Source organism: Carcharodon carcharias, chromosome 25 (genome assembly GCF_017639515.1).
Source record: "Carcharodon carcharias isolate sCarCar2 chromosome 25, sCarCar2.pri, whole genome shotgun sequence".
Taxonomy (NCBI): domain Eukaryota; kingdom Metazoa; phylum Chordata; class Chondrichthyes; order Lamniformes; family Lamnidae; genus Carcharodon; species Carcharodon carcharias.
Genome location: NC_054491.1, coordinates 46534475 through 46550143, shown reverse-complemented (window position 1 = coordinate 46550143; position 15669 = coordinate 46534475). Strand labels below are relative to the sequence as shown.

Below are 15669 nucleotides of genomic sequence, written 5' to 3'. Positions count from 1 at the left end.
CTGTACCTGCCCCACTCTCACTGCCTGTACCTGCCTCACTCTCACTGCCTGTACCTGCCTCACACCCACTGCTTGTACCTGCCCCACTCTCACTGCCTGTACCTGCCCCACACCCACTGCTTGTACCTGCCCCACACCCACTGCTTGTACCTGCCCCACTCTCACTGCCTGTACCTGCCCCACACCCACAGTTTGTACCTGCCCCACACCCACTGCTTGTACCTGCCCCACACCCACTGCTTGTACCTGCCCCACTCTCACTGCCTGTACCTGCCCCACACCCACAGTTTGTACCTGCCCCACACCCACTGTTTGTACCTGCCCCACTCTCACTGCCTGTACCTGCCTCACTCTCACTGCCTGTACCTGCCTCACACCCACTGCTTGTACCTGCCCCACTCTCACTGCCTGTACCTGCCCCACACCCACTGCTTGTACCTGCCCCACTCTCACTGCCTGTACCTGCCTCACTCTCACTGCCTGTACCTGCCCCACACCCACTGCTTGTACCTGCCTCACTCTCACTGCCCATCACTGCCTGTACCTGCCCCACACCCACTGCTTGTACCTGCCCCACTCTCACTGCTTGTACCTGCCCCATTCTCACTGCCCATCACTGCCTGTACCTGCCCCACACTCACTGCCTGTACCTGCCCCACACTCACTGCCTGTACCTGCCCCACACTCACTGCCTGTACCTGCCCACACCCACTGGCTGTACCTGCCCCTCACCTGCAGCCTGTACATGCCTCACACCCACAACCTGTGCCTGCCTCACACCCACTGCCTGTACCCCTTGTCCTCACTTATCACCCCACCAGCCTCTGCTTTCAAAGGATCATCCTCCGCCATTTCCGCCAACTCCAGCATGATGCCACCACCAAACGCATCTTCCCTTCACCCCCCCTGTTGGCATTCCATAGGGATCGTTCCCTCCGGGACACCCTGGTCCACTCCTCCATCACCCCCTACTCCTCAACCCCCTCCTGTGGCACCACCCCATGCCCACGCAAAAGATGCAACACCTGCCCCTTCACTTCCTCTCTCCTCACCGTCCAAGGGCCCAAACACTCCTTTCAAGTGAAGCAGCATTTCACCTGCATTTCCCCCAACTTAGTCTACTGCATTCGTTGCTCCCAATGTGGTCTCCTCTACATTGGAGAGACCAAACCTAAACTGGGTGACCGCTTTGCAGAACACCTGCGGTCTGTCCACAAGAATGACCCAAACCTCCCTGTCACTTGCCATTTTAACATTCCACCCTGCTCGCTTGCCCACATGTCCGTCCTTGGCCTGCTGCGTTGTTCCAGTGAAGCTCAACGCAAACTGGAGGAACAGCACCTCATCTTCCGACTAGGCACTTTACAGCCTTCCAGACTTAACATTGAGTTGAACAACTTTAGGTCGTGAGTCCCCAACACCATCCCCACCCCCTTTCTGTTTCCCCCTTCCTTTTGTTTTTTTTTCCAATAATTTATATAGATTTTTCTTTTCCCACCTATTTCCATTATTTTTAAATCTTTTATGCCCCCCCACCCCCACTAGAGCTATGCCTTGAGTGCCCTACCATCCATTCTTAATTAGCACATTCGTTTAGATAATATCACCAACTTTAATTTTAACACCTATGTGTTCTATTGTTCTTTTGTCTGTGACATCTTTTGATGATCTGCTCCTATCTCAACACCCCCCCTCCACTTCTCCCCCCCGCCACCCCCGCCCCCCCTCCCTTAAACCAGCTTATATTTCCCTCTCCTTGTAAAGAAAAATCAGTTCTGTTGAAGGGTCATGAGGACTCGAAACGTCAACTCTTTTCTTCTCCGCCGATGTTGCCAGACCTGCTGAGTTTTTCCAGATAATTCCGGATTTTTGATTTGGATTTCCAGCATCTGCAGTTTTTTGTTTTTATCACCCACTTTCTGTACCTGTCCTACTCTCACTGCCTGTACCTGCTCCTCACCTGCTTCCCGTACCTGTCCCACACCCATTACCTGTAGTTGCCACACTCCTGCCTTTATCTGGCCTACTCTCACTGCCTGTACATGCCCCACACCCACTGCCTGTACCTGCTCCTCACCTGCTTCCTGTACCTGTCCCACACCCGTTACCTGTAGCTGCCACACTCCTGCAACCTTTATCTGGCCTACTCTCACTGCCTGTAACTGCCCCACATTCATTCCCTCTATGTGCACCATGCCCGCTGACTGTATCTGCCCTACTCTCACTGCCTGTACATCCCCACACCCCTGCCTGTACTTGCCCCATATTCCTGTCTGTACCCCACACCTGCTGACTGTACAGCCACACATCCCTGCATGTATCTGCCCCACACTTGTTGCCTGTACCCTGTCCCACACTCACTGCCATTACATACCCCACATCCACTGCCTGTACCTGCTGCAAACTCGCTGCTTGTAACTGCCTCACACATACAGCCTGTAACTGCCCCACTCTCACTACCTGACCTTGCCCCATGCCTGCTGCCTGTACCTGCCCCACACTCACAGTAACCCCTAGTTCTAGAATCTTCCACAAGAGGAAACATCCCCTCCACATCCACCCTATCAAGACCCCTCAGGATCTCAATCAAGTCACCTCTTACTCTTCTAAACTCCTCTGGATACAAGCCTAATCTGTCCAACCTTTCCTCAGGAGACAACCCACCCATTCCAGATATTAGTCTAGTCAACCTTCTCTGAACTGCTTCCAATGCATTTACATCCTTCTTTAAATAAGGAGACCAATACTGTACATTGTTCTCCAGATGTGGTCTCACCAATGCCCTGTATACCTGAAGCATAACCTCCCTACTTTTGCATTCAATTACCCTCGCAATAAATGCTAACATTCTATTAGCTTTCCTAATTACTTGCCAGTCTCACACTCATTACCAATGCCTGTTTTACACTCACTGCCTTTACCTGCCCCATTCGACCACCTATACCTGCCTCACACTCACTGCCTGTGTGTGCCCCACTCTCACCACCTGTACTTTCCTCACACTTACTACCTGCAGCTGCCCTACTCGCACTCCCCGTACCTACTGCACTCGCACTACCTGTACCCTCTCCACACTAACTGCCTGTACCCTCTCCACACTTACTGACTGTACCTGCCACACACTTGCTGCCTGTACCTATCCCACTCTCACTGCCTGTCCCTGCTCCGCTCATACTGCCTGTATCTGCCTCACTCACTCTGCCTGTCCCTGCCTCACTCTTACTGATGTGAGCATTTGGGTGGGGTGGGTGAGGAGGGTTAATCAGTGGCTGTGAAGGTGTTGAGTTTGGGGGAGGGTGTGTGGGTGGGCCCTGTTTTAGCAGCAGGGGGGTTTTAAGGGCTGATTCTTTGCCATTGTGAAAGAGCTAATATTTTTTCTGTCTGTAGCACATATCCAGCCGAAGGCACAAGGACAGAGCTGCAGGAAAGTCTCCAAAGCCCAAACTCAGTCCACGCAACAAGCTACAGCTCAATGTTCAAGCACCAGCGGTAAGTCTCAGTGGAAAAGGAGAAAAGAGGACTCTGTCCCAATTCCAGCTCTTCCCATGTACTTTCCCTTGTGTCTGATACAGTCGACTGCAACCAAAACAGCAAGTCTCTGATAACGCAGCGTTCGAGGGTGACCCAGGAACCAGATGCTGCTGACTGGCTCGCTGGGAGTATGAGGAGACACCTTAACCTGGTTCCTCTTGCTGATGCACAAAAAGCATTCTGAGTCCTCAGGCTATATAATACAAATCAAGTTCAAAAGATGTAAAATTAAACAGAAGCCAAAGTGAACATTGAGAAAGAAGGTACCCCAGAGGGGTCAAGGACAGAATGAAGGAAAAATAGAATGACATTGCTTGATGTTGTCTATAAGCCACAAAATAGTTGGAAAGATGTAGAAGAATAAATCTGCAAGGAAATTACAGAGAAGTGCAAGAATCATGGAGCATTATAACTGGGAACATTAATTATCCAAATCTAGACTGGGATGGTGTTAGTGTAAAAGGCAGAGAGGGGCAATAGTTCCTAGAATGTGTTCAGGAAAATGTTCAACAGCTGCATGTTTCCAGCCCAGCAAACAAGTAGGCATTGCTAGACCTGGTTCTTGGGAATGAGATGGGCCAAGTGGATCGACTGTCAGTGGGGGAACATTTAGGGGACAGTAATTATTGCACCAGAAGGTTTAGGTTGGCTATGGAGAAGGATAAAGAACAATCCTGAGTAAGAATAATTAACCATGGGAAAGCCAACTTCAATGAGTGAGAGCACAGAGACAGGAACGAGGGTGAAGTCGGGAATTTGTTCTCAGTGGGATGGCTCTGGTAAGTTATAGTCAAGCTATAATTTAGATTAACAGTCAGACTTAGAGCTTTATAGTTGTAAGCTAGTTAAAAAAACCTGGTTAACAGAAACTGCCTAGCAGTGGCAGTTATATGTCAATCAACTGAAAATGGTTGCCTGGAGAGACGTTAATTATTATAGCAGGAAGGTGACTGTTGCTATCAGCTTTCTACAAAAGCAGACAGGTTTTGCAACCTCAATGAGTGGGAACACAGAGTGAGATGAGGAATGAGTGCTAAGTTGGGTATTTGGTACAGGTGGGAATTCGGTGTCAGGGTTAAGGACATCTCCTCATGGATGGAGATGAACTTGGAGTGAGAAGGGAAGGATCCAGTTTGCATGGTCCATTGGTAGAACCAGGAATGATGTTCAGCTGAATGGATTTGAAAAACTTAAGGTCCAAATTAAAACGCAGGTCATCTGGATTGTTAACTGAGCCATGTGCAAATTGATATAGGGTCAAGTAGATCATAGAATTAAACACGTGGATGAAAGCGTGGAGTGGGAAGAAGGGGTTTCAATTCTTGAGGCACTGCTATCAGTACTCAGGGAAGAGGGAACCAGGCTGGGACCTGTGTCCTGGCCAATTGTACAGCTAGGGCTGTGGATAGGGCTTTAAACTAATGGGGGTGGAAGGGGAGGTGGGGAGAGAGTTTGGGTGAAGAGAGATTTAGAAATCCAAAGAAAAAAGTGGAGGTGACAGAACTGTACGGCCTTCAGTTAAAAACAGGCAGAGTGGGAGAGGAAGGGATGGAAATTTTAACAGTAATTATGCATCAGCGAGTAAGCAGTGAAAAATGACTTGAAAGGTTCTTTATCTGAGTGCATGATGCATTCATAATAAGATAGCTGAACTGTTGGTACAAATAGAGATAAATGACTTAGATCTAATTATCATAACAGAGACAAGGTTAAATAATGACTAAAGTTGGGGATTAAATATTCCAGGATACGTAACATTTTAAAAAGACAAACAGAATGGCAAAGGAGAAAGGGTAGCCCTGATAGTAAAGGATGACATAAGAAAGACAGGAGAAAGAATCTTCAAAGATCATGAAGTGGAATCAATCTGGGTGGAAATTAAGAATAGCAAATTTGCTGTGAGTAGTTTATAGATCCCCCAAACAGTAATAATACTGGAAATAAAGATATAAAAACAGAAAGTGCTGGAAAAACTCAGCAGGTCTGGCAGCATCTGTGGAGAGAGAAAAACAGAGTTAACGTTTCGAGTCCGTATGTTTCTCCTTCAGTTCTGAAGGAATCTTTGGAGGATGTAACAAAGGCAAAGTAATAATTGTGGGAGACTTTAATCTTTATATAGACTGGATCAATCAAATCGACAGAGGTGTTTAAGAAATTGAGTTTGTAGAATGTGTTTGTGATTGCTTCCTGGAGCAATACATTATGGAACCAACTAGAGATAAAGTTTTTTTAAATCTAGTATTATAGAATGAGGCAGAGCCAATTAGTAATCTCATAGTAAAAGATCTTCTGGGAAACAATGATCATAATAGAATTGAATTCCATGTTTAGTTTGAAAGTGGCATAATCCAATTACAATCCAGAATCTTTAACTTAACCAAAGCCAATTATATAGGTATGAGGGGAGAAGTGGCTGAGATTGGTTGGGTAAATAAAAACTATGGGTGTGAGTAAACAGTGGGGGGCATTTAACGAAATAATTAAATAACATTCAACAAAAATACATTCTGTTGAAAAACAAAAATTCAGCAAGAAAGACTTGCTCAGGAAGGTAAGGATTGCATTAGCTGAAATGGAGAGGCTTAGAAAGTTGCAAAGATGAGTAGCTAGTCTGAGGATTGAGAATGGTTTAGCAATCAGCAAAGGGCCACCAGAAAGTTGATAAAAAGGGAAAAAAATAGCATTAGAACAAATATGAAAACAGATTGCAGGAGCTTTTACTATACATATAAAAAGGAAGGGAGTAGCTAAAGTAAATGTTAATCCCTTAGGAGCAGAGACAGGAGAAATTATCATGGGGAATAAGGAAATGGCAGAGACACTGAACAAAGGTTTTCTATCTGTTTTCACAGGAGAAGACACAAGTTATATTCCAAAAATAGACAGTAACCGAGGTGCTAAAATGAGTGAGAAAAGTAAGGAAATTAATGGGCTTAAACTTCCTCGGAGCAGCAGTCAGAATTGATTGTCATTCTGTTCAAGCCTTTTACCTCAATTTTTTTGATCCTATCTCGCTCAGCCTTGTGAATCAGGCCGGGTGAGATCCGAGCAGTGTAGTGCGTCTGCATGGCCTAGATTGAAGGGCAGCGCTGTCAGGAGGTCACACCCCCTCTTTTACCACATTAGCTGGTGTAAACCAGGTAAATTAAAGGTCCAGCCGAGTTTAAATGTCCTTGACAGGCCAGGGAGAAGGTAAGTATATAAGGTAAGTGGGTAGGATTGTGGGAAGGGGGTGGATGGATTTTGGAGGGAGTGAGGGGGGAGTTTGGATGGTTTTAGGTCAGGCCTTGGGGGTGCTGGATTTTGGCAGGGGGTCGGTTTGGTTCGGGCCTGGAGAGCAGGGCTCAGGTCGGACATGGTGGGGGGGCAGGGGTTGGGTCAGGGCCGGGGGAGGCGGGGTTCGGACACGCCTGAGGGGCAGGGATCAGGGCAAACATGGAGGGGGGTGCAGGGGTCGGGTCAGGACTGGGGAGGGGTGGGGGTCAGGCCTCGGTATGGGAGTGGTTGGGATGGGCCTCAGGGGTGGTCAGGCCTCGGTGGTGGGGGGGGAGGGGAAGGGCGGGTGGTGTGGGGTAAGGGCGTTAGGTTTGGTCGGGTCGTGCCTGGAGCAGTGGGTCAGATTATGGCTGGTAGGACAGGGGAGGGTTGGCCAGAGCCTAAAGGGACTGCTGTTTGGTTGGGTTGGGCCTTGGAAGGGTGTTGTCAGGTTGTGTTGGGCCTTGGTGGGTGTTGGGGTGAGTGTTGAGTCTGTCTGGAGGAGTGGGAGGGGGCTGGTGGAGGGTGGGGCTGGGGGAATCCCGTGGGTTGGGGGAGTTCCCATCGGGGGTGTAGTCCCTTGGGTTGAAAGGAATCCCGTAGATGGGAGGAGTCAGGGTGGGGGCAGAGACCTGGGTGTTGGGGGTGGGTGGAGGAGTGGAGTCGGGTCGAACAGGAGTGTGATGGAATACTCCCCACTTGCCTGGATGAGTGCAACTCCAACAACACCCAAGAAACTTGACACCACCCAGGACAAAGTAGCCCACTTGCTTGGCACCACATCCACCACCTTAAACATTCATTCCCTCCACCACCGACGCACAGTAGCAGCAGTGTGTACCATCTACAAAATGCACTGCAGTAATTCACTGACGCTCCTTCAACAACACCTTCCAAACCCACGATCTCCACCACTTAGAAGGAAGAGAGCAGCAGATGCATGGGAACACCACCACCTGCAAGTTCCCCTCCAAGCCACTCACCATCCTGACTTGGAAATATATCACCGTTCCTTCACTATCACTGGGTCAAAATGCTGGAACTCCCTTCCTAACAGCACTGTGGGTGTACTCACACCACATGGACTGCAGCGGTTCAAGAAGGCAGCTCACCACCACCTTCTCAAGGGTAATTGGGGATGGGCAATAAATGCTGGCCTAGCCATCGATGTCCATACCCCAGGAAAGAATTTAAAAAGTGCTCAGAAGGGGAATTGAAAAAGCAAACAATAGAAGCAAAGACGAGTATGAGAAAAGACTAGCAGCTAACATACAAAGGAATATAAAAGCTTTCTATAGGCATATAGATAGTAGAACGGTGTTAGGAGGAGGAGCGGGACTGATTAAGGACCAAAAATAGGGATTTATGCCTGGAGGCAGGGACATGGCTGAAGTATTAAATGAATGCTTTGCATCTATCTTTACCAAGGACGAAGATGCTGCACAGGCCATGGTGAAAGAGGAGGTAATTCAGACACTTGAAGGGTTTAAAATCGATAAGGAGGACCATGAACTGAGAAAGGCTGACCGTACTTCATAGAATCACAGAATTGTTACAGCACAGAAGGAGGCCATTCAGCCCATTGTGTCTGCACCAGCTCTCCAAATGAGCGATTTACCTAGTGCCATTGCCCTGCATTCTCCCTGTATCTCTGCACATTCTCCCTTTTTAGATAACAGTCTAATTCCCTCTTGAATGCCTCAATTGAACCTGCCTCCACCTCAGGCAGTGCATTCCTGATCTCAAACACTCACAATGTGAGAAAGAGTTTTCTCATGCTGCCATTGCTTATTTTGCTAATTACTTTAATTCGATGCCCTTTCATCTCGATCCTTTCACAAATGGGAACAGTTTCTCCCTATCTACTCTGTCCAGACCCCTCATGATTTTGAATACCTCTCAGCCTTCTCCTCTCCAAGCAAAACAGTCCCAACTCCTCCATTATATCTTCATAACGGAAGTTCCTCATCTCTTGAGCCATTCTCGTGAATCTTTCCTGCACTCTTTCCAATGCCTTCACATCCTTCCTAAAGTGTGACACCCAGAACTGGAGGCAATACTCCAGCTGAGGCTGAATTAGTGTCCTATTCAAGTTCAACATCACTTTGCTCTTGTACTCTATGGCCCGATTAATAAAGCCCCAGGATAACCACGCTCTCAGCCTGTCCTGCCACCTTCAAATCACACATACACCAGCTCCTGCACGCTTTATTTTATGTTGTCTGTCCATGCTCTTCATACCAAAATGAATCACCCCAGATTTCTCTGCATTAAATTTCATCTTCATTTTGTCCGCCCAGTCTACCAACCTTCCAATGTCCTTTTGTAGCTCTACACTGTCCTCCTCACAGTTCACAATGCTTCCAAGTTTCATATCATCTGCAAATTTTGAAACTGTGTTCTACACAGCAAGATCTAGATCATTAATATATATCAGGAAAAACTAGAGTCCCAACCCTGACCCCTGGGGAACTGCACTACAAACCTTCTCCAGCCCGAGAAACATCCATTAACCATTACTCTGTTTCCTGTCACTCAGCCAATTTCCTATCCATGTTGCCACTGTCCCTTTTATTCCATGAGCTCTAACTTTACCCACAAGTCTGTCATATGGCACTGTAGCAAATGCCTTTTAGAAATCCAAGAACATCACATCAACATCATTACCCTCAACAACTCTCTTTGTTAGCTCTTCAAAAACCTCCAGCAAGTTAGTCCAACATGATTTTCCCTTAACAAATCCATGCTGGCTTTCCTTAATTAATCTACATTTGTCCAAGTGACCATTAATTTTACCCTGAATTATTGTTTCTTGACATCTCCCCATAACCTTTCAATCTTCCTCAGGTTTTGGGATGGTGGTAGAGGATTGGAGGATTGCAAATGTTACACCCTTGTTCAATAAAAGGGTGTAAAGAAAAGCCCAGCAACTACAGCCAGTCAATTTACTCTCAGTGTTGGGGAAGCTTCTAGAAATCATAATTTGGGCTACAATTAACAGTCACTTGGGCAAAAGCAGGTTAATTAAGAAAAGCCAGCATGGATTCATTAAGCTCGAATTGTGGTTAGCGAGCTTGCTGGAGTATTTTGCTTTTGATATGGTGACTTCCAAAAGGCATTTGATAATGTGCTGCACAAGAGAGTTACAGGCAAAGTTAGAACGCATGGAATAAAAGGGAGAGTAGCAACATGGAAATAAAATTGGCTGGGTGGCAGGAAACAGAGTTTTGATTAATGGTTTTTAATACTGCAGGAAGGTTTATAATGGAGCTCCCCAAGGGATGACATTAGGACCCCACACTTCCTGATATATATTAATAACCTAGGCCTCGGTGTACAGGGAACAATTTCAAACTTTGTGGATGATATGAAACTTGGAACCATTCTCTACAGTGAGGGGGTTAGTGCAGAACTTCAAAAGGGCATAGACAGGTTGGTGGAATGGACAGACAAGTGGCAAATGAAATTCAGTACAGTAAAATGTGAAGTGATTCATTTTGGTAGAAAGAATGCAGAGACAATAAAAAACAAAGGCTGCAGTTCTGAAGTGATGCAGGAGCAGGGGAATCTGGGTGCATATGTGCATAATTCAATGAATGTGGAAGGACAGGTTGAGAGAGCTTGCAAGATGCAAAACACGGTGTCCAACATTAGATGTGATTCGGTGATTGGACAACATTTGCTAAATAATCCTCAGTGTGTTAAGAATTAAACTGACAACCAATTTAAGATTGTCAGTCAGGCTTGCAGTGTGGATCACTTATGCATGTTAGAAGCTACATAGACAGGGCCCTGTCCTTTGTAGGTAGAAAGAACATGTACATGCATTGCGCCTGTTTCAATGAAACAAAATAGGTGGCAGCCATTCTCTCATTCATTCCCCAGGGAAAAACTTGACCAATCAGAGTCAACCTGCCTGGTTTGAATTTAAACAAAGCTTGGCAGTTTACTATCAGTCATAAGTTAACTGGTGCATTCTCCATGGCAATGCCTGTACCAATCAGAGAACATTTGCTAACCAATCAGTATTCTCTTCTCATGAAGTATAAATTGTTGTTCCCTTTACATTTGATATTCTGTGAACAAAACACTGGCATCTACCCAGCTATGTGGAAAATTGCCCAGTTATGTCCTGTACACAAAAAGCAGGACAAATCCAACCCAAACAATAACTGCCCCATCAGTCTACTCTTGATCATCAGTAAAGTGCTGGAAGGGATCATTAACAGTGCTATCAGGTGGCACTTGCTTAGCAATAACCTACTCACTGATGCCCAGTTTGGGTTCCGCCAGGGCCACTCAGCTCCTGACCTCATTACAGCCTTGGTTCAAACATGGACAAAAGAGCTGAACTCCCAGGGTGAGGTGAGAGTGACTGCCCTTGACATCAAGGCAGCATTTGACCAAGAGTGGCATCAACCTAGAATGGCATCAAGGAGCCCTAGCAAAACTGGAGTCAATGGGAATCAGGGGGAAAACTCTCTGCTGGTTAGAGTCATACCTAGCACAAAGGAAGATGATTGTGGTTGTTGAAGGTCAATCATCTCAGCTCCAGGACATCACTGCAGGAGTTCCTCAGGGTAGTGTCCTCGGCCCAACCATCTTCAGCTGCTTCATCAATGGTCAGAAGAGTGGGGATGGTCGCTGATGATTGCACAATTTCAGCATAATTTGTGACTCCTCTGATACTGAAGCAAGATCTAGGCTAATGTCCAAGCTTGGGCTGATTAGTGGCAAGTAACATTTGTCACACAAGTGCCAGGCAATAACCACTTCCAACAAGAGAGAATCTAACCATTGCCCCTTGACGTTAAATGGCATTACCATGGCTGAATCCCCCACTATCAACATTTTGGGGGTTACCATTGACCAGAAACTGAACTGGACTAGCCATATAAATACTGTGGCTGCAAGAGCAGGTCAGAGGCTAGGAATCCTGTGGCAAGTAACTCACCTCCTGACTCTTCAAAGTCTGTTCACATTTACAAGTTAGGAGTGTGATGGAATACTCTCCACTTGCCTGGATGAGTGCAGCTCCCACAACACTCAAGAAGCTGGACACCATCCAGGACAAAGCAGCCCTGCTTGATTTGTACCACATCCACAAACATTCACTCACTCCACCACTGATGCACAGTATAAGCAGTGTGTACCATCTACAAGATGCACCTAAGCCACTCTCCAAGGCTGCTTAGACAGCACCTTCCAAAATCATACTGCTACCATCCAGAAGGATAAGGGCAGCAGACACTTGGGAATGCCTCCACATGAAAGTTCACCTCCAAGTCACTCACCATCCTTACTTGGAAATATATCGCCCTTCCTTGAGTATTGCTGGGTCAAAATCCTGGAACTCCCTCCCTAACAGTACTGTAGGTGAATCTACACCACATGGACTGCAGCGGTTCAAGAAGGCAGCTCACCACCACCTTCCCAAGGGCAATTAGGGATGGGTAATAAATGCTGTCCAGCCAGTGACACCCACATTCTGTGAATGAATTTAAAAAAGAATACCCTAATGAGCGCAAGACAAAAAGCTTCAACAATGTGTCTTCTTTCAGCAATACTCATTTTATAACATTAAAGGTGCCATATAAATATAAGTTGTTGTTGTTGCTCTGCACCTGCCTAATTGTGTAACTGATGAAAGTCATGCTGGGAATCTACTCCCGCACTCCCAGTCACTGCCATCAGTACATTTTGCCAGTTTACATTCAGTCATTTCAGAGAATCAGAGAATCATAAAACACAGAACGAGACCATTCAGCCTATCGAGCCTGTGCCAGCTCTTTGAAAGAGCGATTAAATTACCCGTCCTTTTCCCATAGCCCTGGAATTTTCTCCCTCTCAAGAATTTATCTAATTCCCTTTTGGAAGTTACTATTGAATCTGTTTCCATCATCTTTTTAGGCAGCACATCATAACCCACTGTGTAAAATAAATTCCCCCTCAACTTTTCTTTGGTTGTTTTGCCAATCACCTTATACCTGTGTCCCTCTGGTTACTGATCCTCCTGTCACTGGAAACAGTTTCTTCTTCTTTACCCTATCAAAACAGTTTGTGATTTTGAACATCTGTTAAACCTCCTCTTAACATTCTCAACATTCTCTTTGAGCAGATCAAGTCCAGCTTCTTTAGACATTTCACAGAATGGAAGTCCCCCATCCCTGGTACCATTCTAGTAAATCTCTTCTGCATAATTCTGTCATTCCTTCCTGAAGGATGTCCCTCAGAATCAGACACAATCCTCCAGTCAGTCAGATGTGATGAGGGTGATTGTGAACAATATAGATAATTCAAAGTGAAAACTTGCATTTTGTTGTTCAACATTTACAAAGGGAGAGATTCCATTAAAGAGCATTTCTTATTTCACCAGATGTTGCTGCCCTTGCAGAATGAGTTCCAGGAGTCAGTAGCAGCCAGGTTTCTGCCCAGTCCATTGGCTTCTGTCATGACAACAGTCTCACCCTCGCTGTCTCTGCGACCGGCTGCAGCTCCCACCATTTACCAGGCACCATCAATGGTTCACTCTCTACTTCAACCAGCTCCAGGACCAATTCGGACCTCCCCGAGACCCATTCTCTTTACCCCATACTAACCCAGCAAAACCAGCACACTGCACCACGTGAAATCGGAATCCTGTTTCCCTGCCTCTAATTCATAGCATTGTGTTGAGGACACAGTTCAAGGTTAGGGATTGGAACCCTCAATGAAAGAACGTTGGAGCTCAAAACTCACCTGAGGCTGGTTCTCTTCCAAAGGTGCCTTTGATGGAATCTCGTGGCAGTGAGATGTTTCCACTGATGGCACCTCCTGCTGAATGGGGGAGACACCTGCTCAAACAAAACACCAACAACAGACCTCACGTGGCTCGATCCCCACACAAAGTGCAGCTGGGCAGAAGGGAAGGGTCTCCAGATTTCCATAAAAAAGGTAGCCCCGCCTTAGGGACTGCATTCAAATATTTAGTTAACTAACTTGGAGTATTTTGATGGGGTAACAGAGAGGGTTGATGAGGATAATGTTATTGTACATGGACTTCCAAAAAGCATTTGACACAGTGCATCACAACAGACTTGTGAGCATAGTTATAGCTCATGGAATAAAAGGGACAGTAGCAACATGGTTACAAAACTGTCTGAGTGACAGGGAACAGAGTAATGGTGAATTGTTGTGTTTTGGACAGGAGGAAGGTGGAGTTTCCCCAAAGGTTGGTGTTATGACCCTTGCTCTTCCCTGATGTATTAGTGACCTCGGCCTTTATGTACAGGGAACAATTTCAAAATTTCCAGGCAATGCAAAACTTAAAAGTAACAGTGAGGAAGATAGTGCAGATCTTCAAAAAGACATACACAGGTGGGCGGAATGGGCAGACAAGTGGCGAATGAGTCTTTATGCAGAGAAGTGTGAAGTGAATCATTTTTGTAAGAATAATGTGCAGGCTGATAGGGCAGGTTGAGGGAGTGATTGATAAAGCAGACGGTATCCTGGGCTTTTTAAAAGTAGTATAGAGTACAAAAGCAAGGCAGTTATGTTAAAATTGTATAAAACACTGGTTTGGCCTCAATTGGAGTATTGCATCCAGTTCTGATTACCACACTTTAGGAAGGATATGAAGGCCCGTGAGAGAATGCAGAAACTCATCTCCTGGTTCCTTGAAGATTGTCCAACATCTGCAAAGGATGAGATAGAATATTCTCCAACTGGATGTGTGCAGCTCCAATAACATTCAAGAAACTTGACACCATCTGGGATAGAGTTACCTGCTTGACTGACAGCCCCAACCACCACCTTAAACATTCACTCCCTCCACCACCGAAGAACAGTGTGTACCGTCTACAAGATGCACAGGAGGAATTCACCAAGGCTCCTTAGACAGCACCTTCCAAACCCCCGACCACTACCACATAGAAGGACAAGGGCAGCAGATGCATGGGGAACACCACCACCTGCAAGTTCCCCTCCAAACCACACACCATCCTGACTTGGAAATATATTGCCATTCCTTCACTGTCGCTGGATCAAAATCCTGGAGCACTTTCCCTCCATTTGAGGAGATCATTCCAAATGCTGACCAGCCTTTGAAGAATTATCTGACATTAATGCTAAATTTACATTTTACTAACCTGCACCAACTTTCTTTTTGTCACAGTCCTGTCTTAGTTTGAAGGATTATTTTGGAGTAACTATTTACTCTGCCATTTACCAAATCATATATCACAGTCTATCCCTGTCTCTGTTGTATTGCGAAGAACTAGAGAGTTTCTGTTAGCCATTACAATATTTTCAGATTTAAGCCACAATATCTCACCTATATGTACAAAAGCAAAATGCTGCAGCTGCTGGAAATCTGAAATAAAAGCAGAGCATGCTGGAAATACTCAGTTTCTAACTCTGTTTCTTTCTCCAAAGATGCTGCCGCATCTACTATTAGAGTATAAATTTCTCACTGTAGGAGATTCTCTGGCTATGACTGGTTCAGTAAGCAGTCAGCTTCCCAAGGGCAATGAGACCTGGATTTTCCTCTGCTGTCCCACCTCAAATTGGCTGGGATACCAGCAGCAAGGAAAGAGTGATCATGATGGTCGCCACCTCATTGTCTCAACTGGATTTCCCTCAGCTTCTCTCGCTGGGACCACTTCTCTCTGTTCCATTTCAAAGGCTGCACACTGATACTGACTGGGTCCATATTTCTAATTCCATTTCCCCCTGTCAACCTCTCTCACAGAATTATACTTTACAGATAATGTCCCAGACACCACCATCACCATCCCTGGGTATGTCCTGTCCCACCGGCAGGACAGACCCAGCAGAGGTGGGGGCACAGTGGTATACAGTCGGGAGGGAGTGGCCCTGGGAGTCCTCAACATCACCTCCAGATCC

At 46.2% G+C, this 15669-nt stretch overlaps 1 protein-coding gene across 1 annotated transcript in view; it reads left to right on the top strand.

Annotated features, from left to right (window-relative positions):
• The window catches only part of LOC121269599 (zinc finger protein 385D-like), a 123518-nt gene extending 108959 nt beyond the window's left edge, over positions 1 to 14559 (top strand). The window contains exons 7-8 of the mRNA XM_041174299.1: positions 3388 to 3489; positions 13163 to 14559. Coding sequence (XP_041030233.1) covers positions 3388 to 3489; positions 13163 to 13384 — 324 coding nt within the window. The 3' untranslated portion in view covers positions 13385 to 14559. The remainder of the gene's footprint in view (positions 1 to 3387; positions 3490 to 13162) is intronic.
• The last annotated feature ends 1110 nt before the right edge of the window (positions 14560 to 15669 follow it).